The sequence below is a fragment of the Rhineura floridana genome, chromosome 7 (assembly GCF_030035675.1).
Source record: "Rhineura floridana isolate rRhiFlo1 chromosome 7, rRhiFlo1.hap2, whole genome shotgun sequence".
In the NCBI taxonomy this organism is placed as follows: Eukaryota; Metazoa; Chordata; class Lepidosauria; order Squamata; family Rhineuridae; genus Rhineura; species Rhineura floridana.
In genome coordinates, this window is record NC_084486.1 from 135,207,420 (window position 1) to 135,220,509 (window position 13,090).

The 13,090-nt window shown below is 43.0% G+C and overlaps 1 protein-coding gene across 1 annotated transcript in view; it reads right to left on the bottom strand.

Annotated features, from left to right (window-relative positions):
• Positions 1-1,722: 1,722 nt before the first annotated feature.
• Positions 1,723-13,090, bottom strand: part of SPATA16 (spermatogenesis associated 16) — a 199,766-nt gene continuing 188,398 nt past the window's right edge. The window contains exon 10 of the mRNA XM_061634505.1: positions 1,723-1,845. Within this exon, the coding sequence (XP_061490489.1) occupies positions 1,723-1,845 (123 nt within the window). The remainder of the gene's footprint in view (positions 1,846-13,090) is intronic.

The window sequence follows — 13,090 nt, forward strand, 5'->3', positions numbered from 1 at the left end:
CTGAGGACCTTCAGTGACTACTGCATTAGTATGGTGGCTGGACCCCAATTCTGTATATATCTCCTGGCACTGTAGCTTTATAGTTAAAGGGCTCATCTACACGGTGGTTTACTGTGTGTTTAGAGCTACTCACATGTCCTTTTAATTTGCATGGTTCGGATGATGTTACCGGCAAACAGAAGCTATCATGCAGTTTTCCCCTTGTAAATCTGTACCAACCAACCCAATCCTCTGATAATACGAAAAGGGAAGGAAAAAATGTCTTCACTCCGTATCTCTAGGGTTTGCAGATGCTTTGCTCTGATGCTTTTAGGTGGGTGTGTCAATCATTCCCCCCTCCATGCCCCCTCCCTCCCCCTCCCTTCATTCATTTTATTTCCTGCAGGCTAAGAAGCAACTTCCGGCTGCTGTCCCCCATTCTGCTAGCATTTTAATGTTGCTACAAATGGTGCCTTTATTTTCTTTTTCTCCCTAACTTGTGCGCAAAAACATAATACTGTTCAAACAAATATTTGTATTTCAGCTGTATCCTACCAGGGAAAACACAGATATTCGCACTTCTGTTTTTTTTAAAAAGGAACCCACTGCAGCATCCTTGGTTGCCAAGCAACCAGAGGGAGTGGAAATGTTAAATTAGAGGGCATGGTCATTAGGAAACTGTGTGATTGATCCTTCCCCTCAGTGTGAATAGAAAACACCGTGTTTGCAGCTGGCATTCAGTCCTTACTGGGGATGGTGCAAATAGAAAACAGAAGTAAAAAACATCTTTAGTATGAAGTAATGCTCCCATGTGGATAAGATCAAAGTGTGACTGACTTTTATATCACACCCTTAGCCAACTGTAGCTGCCAGGTGGCCTACTAGAGGTACAGTATACTTTCTGTTTTGTTGCCTGCCTAGGCCTGTACTTTGTAGGCCGCAATAAATGCTTAGTGGGCTGTGCTCAGCCTAGTGGGTCATAAGTTGTACAGGCCTGTCCTATGTGTTGGGAAGCAATGGTCAAAGGCTTGCAGCCATTCTTTATTCTTATGTGCATGACATGTTGGGTCTAGGTGCAATTTTTATAGAAGAAGTAACTTGCTTTCCTTAATTCTGGATGAAAAGCACACATGGTGCACATTCCAACAGGATCTTCTCCTGAATGAGAAGCCTTGTGCAAGACCACACTAGTGATCTAAATTCCCCACCAGAGTCCCATCTGCACAATACATTTAAAACAGTATCATACCACTTTAAGCAGCCATGGCTTTCCTCAAAGAATCATGGGACAGCCCTACTCCCCTCAAGACCTACATTTCCCATAGTTCCATGGGAAGAGGCTTTGATGGTTAACCACTCTGGGAATTGTTGTTCTGTGAGAGAAATAGGGGCCTTCAAACAACTCTCAGCACCCTTAACAAACGACAGCTCCCAGGATTCTTCAGGGGAAGCCATGGCTGTTAAGTGACATGACACTGCTTTAAATGTATGGTGCAGAGAGGGCCTAGGTTTGAATAAACAAGCCCATTCTGCATAAGAATCCAGTCAAGCATCCCATGAATATTTTTTATTCCTGCCAGATGAGACTAATGAAGTGCAGGAGCTTGTTGAAATGAGCCATACGGGGGGGACCCTCATTAATTTGAAGGCCGGCTTTTGTTGTCCCAACTGTCAAACTCCTCCTATATTAATATCCTCTCTTGCCATTTCTGGTGCAGGATGGGGGCCTCTTCCCCAGTAGGCCTAGCATGGCTGTTCGCTTTGAAGCCGCTTCATTTTCATTTTCTGCCTCCTTGCTGTTCTGAGTTTTTTTGTCTTTAAGAAACTATATTCTAATTGGTATAAGAAGTCTTCTATTATTCCAACCTGCAGGCAAACGTAAAAGGATATCAGCTTTCAAACAATGCGGCATCCACCTGCTTGCAGATGCGCAACATTTCTTTGTTAAATGGATTACTTTCCCTTCAAAAATGATGACGTTATTATTTCTATGTAAAATTCTACCTTGAAAGGTATATTTCACACCTGTCCTGTGCATTAGGTTCCCGCTCTTTACATTTTACAGATGGGGAATGCAGAACAGAGTCTGAACTGTAGTGCCCAATTTAGGTGAAATAAGAGTGAACCCAAGCAACAGTAAATCATACATCTGACATTTCTTTGGATACTTTCTCTTTGGGACTTGCCCTTGGAGAGTGCACCCACCTTTCAGTGGACCCTATCTAACTCATTGCATTCATGTCTTTAAAAGGAGTATCATGTTCACCTAAACTACTCTGGATCCTGGACTGGAGCAAAGGTCTTTGGTTAGGGGAGGTTCTTCTGACTGCACCAGATACAGCATTGCCTCTGCTCCCTGTATTAATTTAGCTTTCTGGATTGAATAATTTACAAGATTGCCAAAAACAAATCCAAGCCAAAAGATTTCTCTAAACTATAAACTTAAATTATATTGAATCTGGTTTAATGAATCATCAGCATTTTTGTTCTGAGAATACTCTGAATAGATCTGCGCTTCCATACTATAAATTTAAACAAGTTTGAAATAAGGTATCTTGGCTTCCTCCAAACATTCTTGGGATTACAACAATTATGTGATGGGGACGGTGAATTCACAGTTACATATCCCTGATCCCATTGCAGAACTACATTCCCAAAGTATCCTTGGCTGGAGGTCATGGCCATTAGACATATTTGAAACTGGTTTAGATCTGTAGAGTAAATATGACTTTAGACCTGCCTTCCTCAGTCTGATGCTCCATCCCCAGATGCTTTGGACTATGGCTTCCATCATCCCTGACCATGAAGCATTTTGGCTGAGGCCAATGGGCGTTGTGATCCAAAACATCTGGAGGGCACCAGCATGAAGAACACTTCAGGGTTGCTTTAGACGGTCCATGTTAGCTCCTCAATGCAGTTCTTGGATGGTTTAAAAGTCAGGATCTTGCCACAAGTATCTTTGGACCAGGAATATTATATGTGAAATGTTGCCTTTACCCCTGTCCACTCCCCACTTAAGAAAAATGAGACAGTCTACCTCTTCTAACGAAGTGTGTACATGCATGCCTATGTAGTGGTACTTTCATAAAGCTTAGGCTGTCTTTCTCATGTGGAATAGACGGATGCTCATGCCTTCAATCAGCTTGTACAGGCTAGCATTGGGGGAATTTATCAAAACGCTGTCTTTTAACTGGCATTGAAAAACAGGCACTTTAAGAGGAAGGCAAGCCAGGAAAATTAATCTTGAGCAAGTTTCCCTGATAAGAAAGAGAATGCCGACTGAAGAGAGCCAGTGCTTCTGGCTGAAAGTCAGCGCAGGGAGAAAAATGTACATTCCACATTGCCATGGCAAGAACCGTTTTTCTATTAAATCAAAATGAAGTTCTGAATAAATATATTTCCCTGAGAAATATCATTCACTAGAGGGTTTGGTTGAAAAAAGGATGCAAAACCATAATTCTTGCAGATGCTATCCATCTTCGTCAAGAACAAACCAATAATTATATTAATAAGTGGCATGTTGAGATGCCTATCTTTCCCCCACCCCCATACATCACAAGCAGCTGTTAAAACAATTTAAAAGAGCATCTTTATATACACAGATGTGAACTACAACCAGGTGTCTTGTATGAATACCACACTCATGCGCATGTGCGCATACACATTCTCGCTTACATAGTTGCAAACAGTCATCATTCATGTTTATTCATAGGTATCACCACTTCTCAGAAATGAAAATGGCCCAGTAAAGTGAGCATGATAGCTTGGAGTCTGCAATTAATTATAGCCCAAGTCACCTCCTTGCCTTAGTTCTGAGATACATAGGCACAGAAGTTCTCTTCTACTGAATTGCATACTGCTCAGTTCCTTTTCTTAAAAAAAGAGAACACAGTAAAATTAATATATCACTCCGACATCAACCTGGTGGAGCGTGTATTTTTTCCCCTTCCCTCTGTGTGGTCGCAACAGACTGGCAAACTACATGCATCAATTTGAATACGCTTTACAGCTATGTACAAGGATAGGACTTGCACATTCGCAGCTGCATGTACAAAAAATAAAAAAATATATGCAGATACTAGGTACTTCTGTCTGTCTTGTTTAACTAGCAAGGCTTAAGCAACTCCATAATCGCCAACTTTCTCAATAGCTCTGGTTTTTCCATGTACATCACACAGTATCTGAAGGATCACCTTGGCCCATATGAACCTGTCTGTTTGGTTAGGAACATAGGAACTTGTCATATACTTGAGTCAGACCATTGCTCCATCTAGCTCAGTATTGTCTACACTAACTGGCAGTGACTCTCCAGGTTTTCAAGCAGGAATCCCTCCCAGTCCTACCTGAAGATGCTGGGGATTGAACGTGGGACCTTCTGCAAGCAAGACAGATGCTCCAGCCCCGGGCTGTGCCACTTCCCTAAACTGTTCTACGAATGAGCCACAGCCCTTCCCCATGGCCATAGGAGACAGGGGCATTTCTAGATACCTCAACAACGTGAGGCTGTAGGCCCATGACACAAATTTGCCCCTGGGGAAATTAAGGTGGCTGAGGGGGAGGGGTTCACTGGCACTGTGGTTTGCAGTGCACCCAGCCAATCTGTAAGGCTTGCAGTGTAAGCAAGGCTTTTTTGTTTAATGTTAAAAGTGGGAGAAGTTGTGGGGCCCAGAGGAAAAGAACTGGGGCAGAGGCTACCTGGGCTACCTCCTAAACATGCCCCTGGCCTTTCAGAGACCCTGCTCTGGGGTGGCCCTCCCTCATCATTTATTTATTTATTTTAGTTATTATTTGATTTATATCCCGCCCTTCCTGCCAGCAGGAGCCCAGAGCAGCAAACAAAAGCACTAACAACACTTTAAAACATCATAAAAACAGACTTTAAAATACATTAAAACAAAACATCTTTAAAAACATTTTTTAAAAGGTTATCATCACAGGTTAGATGGGTGGGAATGGGAAACCAGCCAATTATGAACTACCCTCTCCAGAAACATTCACTTAGATGGGGGAGAAATTTGTTTCAGTTCACATTTGAAGCCAAATTTATCAAATGCACGCTTTCCGAAACAATATGAGAACTGAAACACAACCACCTTCCGGTATTCGGACTTATCCAAATGTTGCAATGCAGTTTGCCAGTTAAACAATGTTAACAAAGATGCGTATTTTAGGAGAAATGTGCTTTAAATTAATATATTAGTGAAAATAACATACAAAAAGCGTTATATTAGCAGAAATTGCTTGCAATGTGTATGTTAGTCAAAACTGCGTACAAAAATGTGTTTATTAGGAAAAATACAGAGCACAATGCTGAAGCAATTCCAAGAGGTTTTTTTTTTTTAAAGTAAATCTGCAAATTGATACAGAAATGAGGAGAACTGAATTTAAGTTTGGAGAAATGGGAAACAGAGAACTGAAATTGACAGGTCCTTCCATCCCTACTTTCAAGGTTGTGGTTGTTGTGAGAATAAAGATGGAAAGGGAAATCCATGTACATACGCCATTTTGAGCCCCTGGGAGGAATGACTGCCATAGCCAAAGTCAGGGTGGGGGAGGGTAATATTCTGGAGAAATGGCTTGAAGTCAGGGCCGGTTCTAAAGGGCGGCCAGGTGGGGCACTGGCAAAGGGCCCCTGGGGCTACCGGGGCCTCTATGGAGCCCCTGCTCTTCCTTTCTGCAATCCACGGCAGGAATTCACAGATAGCAGGGTAGGAGCTTCAGAGCCGCCCACCATTCCCCCACTTCACCTACCTTTCTCTCTGCTGTTTTTTGTGGCTACGTGCACTGCGCGCACAGGTTTGCCATCAATCAAGATGGCGGCTGAGGTTTCCCTAAGGAGCTGAAGCCTCTGCCGCCATCTTGGTTGATGGCAGCAATGCGCGCATGTAGCATGCTTGTGTGCCATCAACCAAGATGGCGGCAGAGGCTTCAGCCCCTTGGGGAAACTTCAGCTGCCATCTTGACTGATGGCAAACCTGCGCATGCAGTGCACACCGCTGAAAAAACAGCAGAGTGAAAGGTAAGTAGAGTGGGGGAATGGCGGGTGGCTTGGGATCTCCCGCCCTGCGATCCGCGGTACCAATCCTTCCGCGAATAGCAGAAGGGGAGTGCCAGGGCCTGGGGCAGGCTAGTGCTCAAAGGCCCCTGCATGCCTGGGGCTGGCCCTGCTTGTAGTGAATTATTTTTGTTTTGAAGAGTTTCTCTTTGATTTGAATGTCTTTATTAATTTTAGGTGGTATAGCACAGTGGGGAGGAGAGCCTGGCTGGGAGTCCAGAGTCTGTGAGTTCAAATCCCCGCTCATATCTCCTGAGTGTAAAGGGCTAGCTAAAGATCACCCCCACAGTGAGTGGCTCAGGGGTTACGTGCTCTGCCACCTGTGCAGCCGTGGGCAAGCTGCATAGTCCCAAGGAACCCAGTTGCACCCCAGCTGGCAGTTGCGGCAAGCTGAGCAGGCCCTAGCCAGCTGGGGAGGACTAGCCTCAGAGGGAGGCAATGGTAATCCCCCTCTGAGTATCACTTACCATGAAAACCCTATTCATAGGGTAGCCATAAGTTGGGATCGACTTGGAGGCAGTCCATTTCCATTTCATTAATTTTAGATAACTTGTTGATGGCTTTGTTTTTGGGTTTTCATTTTTTTAGAGTTATGTCCTGCAACCTTGGGCCCTTCCCTCCTGTCAGTCTTGGTCCTCCTGTCCTTCGTCTCGGCTTGCATGAGATCTGGCCCTAAAGCTTCTGATATTCAGAGCTGTGAAAGGTTGCAGGAGGTCACAGACTACAGTAGCTCCCAAAAACCATAGAGGGGCCTGCACTCCTGTGTCACCTTTGCATGCTGGGGCCTATTGTACGCTCTTGTTTATAGCAGCAATCTAAGGGTGGGATGGGTGCTCAGCATTGCATCCATGGCTTAGGGCAGTGCCAGATTTATGCACTAGCTAAGTAAGCTACAGTTTAGGGTTTCCGAATATGAGGAGCTTCTAAATAAAAACAAATGGCTAAATGTCAAGTTTTACATAATTGCTGACAAAGGAAACAGAGAAAACAGATTCTAAAACAGATTATTACCGTTCTGATATGACAAAAATATACTTAATGGCTACACAATTATTTGTCATCTTGTCTTTATAAATATATCAACATTTCATCAAGCCAGGTATACATGAGCTGTTGAACAGCACAAGTAGCAGGTGAGGTTCAAACCAAGTGCAGACCACTCCAGACCTTACCTAGGCTCAACCTGAGGAATGGCTTGACTTAATCATACATCAGTCTACATCAGTCTCATGAGCAGCTGAGCAGTCAACACTTCTCTCTCTCTCCATCAACATCACTCTGTCTATAGGTTTTACTTTTTAGGTTCCTGGTTCTTTCTGTTAGAATAATAACACATTTTTCTAGTAATGCTGTGGAGCCTCCTAAATTTGACAGAGTTTAGGGCCTCAGCCTATCTCAATCAGGACCTGCCTGAGAGTTCCATCAAGCTGTTGGGTAGATCCTCTTGAGGAAGGTCAGCCTTGACTAGAAGATACTGAGGCCTTTCTTGGGACATCACATTCCTTCCTTTCTTCCATGGCATGTCCCACCTGTTGCCTCTCCTCTGTCACGGTCATATGCAGACCAAAGGCATAGCAATTGATTCTCATTCTCTTTCTCTTTACTCAGATCATGTGTCCTGAAGAAACTGCACCTTTACAAAGACCACATGATGTTCTGCATCCACCACGCACCACGTGCTGAGAAACACATGTGACCAAATTCTTCCAAGCTACACAGGAAGGGGATTGGACTGTGAAAGACCAACCCAAATGGTGTTTGCATTTTGACACATATGTAGGGCAGTACAATATCTCAGAGAGGAGGTCGGGTCTCCTGCTCCCCTGGTGCATTCACTATAGCTGCCCAATTTCCCTGCTTTTTAAAGTTTGATAGAAATATCTCTGGGCTATAGGCATGTTCTTATACTGCAAGGTGTTTTTTTTGCCTATTAGTGAATTTCTCTGCTTTTTAATCTGGGGGATAAGAAATGGGATCCTGTGCAAGTTTGCTGAGAATGAATTGATCATTTGCATGCTTATTGAATTCTGTGGGATTTACTCCTGTGTAATCATGCTTAGGATAGGTGAAACTGAAATGGGGGAGGGGAGGGCAGGGCAGGGCAGGGAGGGGCATGAGGAGGTAAGGAAGGGTATAGGTAGGGAGGAAGGTAGCGGGGAGAGGGAGTAGGGGTGGGGAGGGGAGGAGATTGGGTCACCAGGCAGAGGGAAAGCCCCTTTCCTTCCCAAAAGGAAAACATTTTAAACAGTATTTTTCAGGGTTTCCCCCACCTTTTTATTCTAGAGCAGACACATGTATCCTCACACTCAGATTTTAAACCAAAGCTGTCCCTGGCCACATCCACACCAGACATTTATTCCACTTTAAACACTGATGGCTTCCCCAATGGGAAGAATCCTGGGAAGTGTAGCTTGTGAAGGGTGCTGAGAGTTGTTTAGGACATTGTTATTCCTCTCACAGAGCTCCAGTTCCCAGAATTCTCTAAGAAGAGGGGTTGATTGTTAAACCACTCTGGCCACAGAAGTTCTGTCAGGGGAATAGAAGTCTCCTGATTAGCCAAGTGAAACAGCTGTTAGGTTTTAGAACACTGACAGTTGGTTTTTACTGAGCATGCCTGCCCCATCATTGACTCCAACGTTAATTTTCTAAAATTAATTAAAAATCAGCCATTTTTTAACTTTTAAACTGTGGAAGATGAAGGTCAGAGTATGGGGCAAGGTCAGTAACAGGATTACTGATACTCTGTGAACATGGCTTATTTTTAATTAATTTCAACAAATTATGGGACAACTGAAAGAAAAAAGTCCAACAGGGATCTGGATTTCCCCCCTCTTGTTTGGATTTTAAACTGATGATTCTCTTTGACTGTTTTGCGTATTGCCATGAAAACCTAAAGGGTTGTTAAGCAAGCATTTCTGAGTTCAGGACTGTAGGTTTTGTAAGATTGTGTTTTGAAATGAGCTTAGGGGAAGCAGCAGAATGGCATGGAGGGTATTTTCAATTTAACATGGTGGAATGCAAAAAATCCATGCTGGCTATAGTGTACAGCCACTTTTGTGGCTGTATAATTAGGAGAAATTGCTTGCAAGAATGTGTACATTAGTCAAAGCTGCATACAAAATGTGTTCATTAGGAGAAATTCACACAAAAATGCTGAAGAATTTTCATGAGAATGTTTTTTTCAGAAAATTAGCAGGTTGCTAAAGAAGTGTAGAGAACTGAATATAAGATTGGAAAAATGAGAAATGGAGAGAACAGAACTTGACAGATCCTTTCATCCCTAGTACTCCATGGTCCCAGTTGCACCAGGAGGGGATGGTGTTATTCCCTACCTATTCCTGCTATGGACTGAGTAGTGTTTTTAAACCAAAGCACAGACATAGCGCATAAGGTCAAGAAAGCATCATCCCACTCTGCAACCTGCAGCCTAGCATTGCTTTATAATAAGGCTGGACCTGGAAGCCAGACAATGTTGCTCTGTCTGCAACTTGCTGCCTGAAGCAATTGGACTATGCTGACTCATGATAAGGCTGCCCTGGCCTCATTCTACCTAATCACTTGCTCTGCAAATCTTGCTATATGGAAAGAACAGGGTTGCTCTGGACCACTTCACACTTGCAGTCTCCCATCATAGGGCTTTGCTTCCAGTCTCCTGATGATCCTTGTTGCCCTTTTCGAAACCTGTTCCAGTTTGTCTGCATCCTTCTTAAAATGTGAAAGAGTTGGACACGTTATGGATATGTGCAGAGAAACTCAGCGGTCTGAAGTGTGTGTACCAGTGTGTGTATTTACCTTAGAAGCAGGCTTTTATCCTGCATTTAGATCACTGAGACTTAAGACTTAGTAAAATAAGAAAAAGCTACTTTATTTATTTTATTTTATTTTATTTTGTGATTTTACTGTTTACAATTTTATTATGTACGTGTTTGATTTTATTTTTGTAAGCTGCCCTGAGTAGAAGGGCGGGATAGAAATATATTAAATAAATAAAATAAATAAATGTATAGAAGTACATAGTAGATAGGAAAGGCAGACATGGGTATTGCCCTCATGGCTCAGAAGAGAAAGCAAAGACACTCCTTTCTCCTCGGACAGTCAAAGAAGAAGACAAAGGAAGGAGGGTCAGGTCACCTTCCCTGAGCATATCAGTTTACCATGGAAGGAAGTGAGGTAGAGACGAGCACAGATAAAAGTAGGCAAGCCTAGCCAGCTGGAGGACCCTAACTCTATCTTCCTTCTGGAATACAAACAAAAGAACCCAAACAGGAGTTGCTCTTGCCCCACTTCCATCAGGACCCAGTACTCTTTGTATTGCTTGGGTCACAGAAAGCAAGGATAGAGCATCTGAGTAGGTAACTATGCTATCCTGCTGTTAGTGTTGCACATCAAGTCACAGCTGTAGTATATTTATTTTAGGGGTGTGCACCGGATTTGGATGAATCCTGAATCCCAAGGCAAGTTGGGGTGCTTCAGAGGGATTTGGGGCTTGTCCGAGGTGAAGCAGGATCTGTACGAGTCAAAGCAGAGTACATTGCTTTGTGGACCCTTAGTGGTCCAGATATCAAAAAATGCTGCAAACAAATGTCTTATAAAAGCTTTTTCTTTAGGCTTATTATATTAGCAAAATGCCAGGGTATTTTGGGGGGGGGGAAGAGAGCAGTTTGGCAAACTTGAAACATATCTTTCTAGTTTAAGGAAAATACCAGGATTGGGGGGGAGGCTCCTCATAACTGACAGGACTAGCTTATAATCAGAGGGAATTAATTTTACCCAGAAAACAAATTCCTATTAAGTCCTCCCAACCTCAAATGAACTTTAAAGGTGCCTAGCATGAAAATCCCTGGAACTATTTGTCTGAAATTTGGCAGGTTTGCCGCCCAGGAGCACCTCTCTCATGTCTGTAATTTTCAGACCAATTGCTCTCAAAATACTAGAAGAGATTAAGTTATTCCTTTTCTACCCACCCAAATATAGTAATGACTGCTCTTGTAGGAGAACAACTAAAACTATCCTTCTCAATTTTTGTAGGATTTATGCTGTTGGAAAGGATAGCCTTGTTTTCAAATTTAATTCAAGTTCTGTCCCCAAATAAAAATGTTGTAGATATTTCATATCTATCTCTGTCTCCCTTGACTGAAAAATAGTACACTCTTTCTATTTGGGATGATTGTTCTCTTCCACCGAGTGTGAAGCCAGCCACACCCTGGCGATCAATGGGGTGACAGATATCGCAGCCAGATTGCCCTCACATCCATATCTCTATCTCTACAGTTACCCAGGACAAAATACCCAGAACCTGTAATTTGGCAGGCATTATCCACTCTGGAGGCGCTAGTATGTCTGCAAATTTTATTCATTTTTGTCAAAAAGAAAAAAGTTATAGTTTTTGATTTCCCAATAGTGAAGCAGGGTACAGGTATGACTCCAAGCCAAACTGGGCAGCACCTTGGACAGAAATGGACTGTTTCCTGAAGTATGGAATCAGGGCCTGAACTGAATCTTGTGGTTGGTGTACAGCCCTAATTTATTCCAGCTGTATCTCATCTGTCAAAATGAGTCTTCAGAAAAATCCTCTGTTGTGCTGTATGAAGGATGGGAGGAACCGCTGGCTGCATAATTGATTATGTCACCACTACAGCTGATGATGTTTTTGCTGTAACACTGAAGACAATCAAGCTGTATAATTAAACTGTGTGCAGCCAGTCTGTGCAAGCATCAAATTATCACATGAACAGAATGGGGAGAAAACATCCCCCTGCCCGCAAACTATCTCTCTTGACAAGGCATTAGGTGGGAAAAATACTACCAAAAACATCTGCTAGGCACTTATAGCACCCAACAGTGCTTGTTGATGCCTTTCTGCCTGCACTTTTCATTTTAAAAAGCAAATTCAGGGGCGGGAGAGAACATCAGCCCTTTCCTTCTTTTTGCCATTTTCAAGTTGCCAGTTCATCTGCTTTCAAACAGAAAGAAAAGGTACAATGATGCATTTTCTTGGAAAATGCTGGCTCCCCCCCTTTTCTTTTGCTTTGTTGAAATGCGTTTAAAGTGCGAGACCTGGATGTTAGATTGAAGAGATGCAGTTGGCAGGTGGCAACCAAGGGGATATCAAAGAGCAAGTCTTCATTGAAGCTGCCAGTGCTGCTGTGACTGGGACTGGGCTGCTTGAGATTAAAGTATTTCTGCCTTTAAAAAATAGGAGGGGCTGCACAGAAGAACAGCTGATAGCCTTTTGTTGACAAAGCTGCGCTCTATGTCTCACCACCCTCTGAGGAGTGTTTGGTGAGTACATGGATCAGAGCCCTCTTAATAATGGCACCTTCAAGATGCTCATTTAGCAACATCTCTTGCAGCCCCTAGGAAGATAATTACAACTGTGAACAAAAGCAGGTTTTGGTTTTGATATTCTTCTGTTGCTCTTCACTGCTGCTGTTTTTAACAAGTTAGCTGTTTCTTTTAAAATTTATTTTCTTGGAGGTCTGGCAACCAAGAGGTCTTTTGTATCTTTAAAAGTTGTGGAGGGGGAAGGGAGAATTCTACCTTGTGGTTTTTCCCATTACAGGGTTGCAAGAACACCTGCAGTTGGCTGACTTTCTCTTCTCCTAAAGATATAGGATCAGTCTCAGGCCCTAAGCCTGGCAACCCTAGTCCTGGTAGAGGGTTTTTCCAATCCCCTGCTACCTGACTGATTTCAGTAGAGACGCCAGGGACTCAACCTGGGACCTTTTGCATGCCACACATGTGCTCTATCCTGGGGTACACTCCTTCCCCTAATGATCAGTTTCTGAACTTCTAAAGATCAGTTTCCAGAGATGACCCTCCTGTTAGGTGGAGAGAGGCAGCTGGCCTCAGATGGTAGATCTTGGATACCATCCAAGCATAGTAATTGCAAAGAGCTGATTGTGTTATTGCTTCTGTTATTATGCAATTTATTGTTGTTTTTACTTTAATATGGGTGTATGCTGCTTTGGCAAAAAGTGGAATATACATTTTAGTGTACATAAATGTAAATATATTTATTATTGTGAGTGATGGGAGTAAATGCTTGAAACAAGC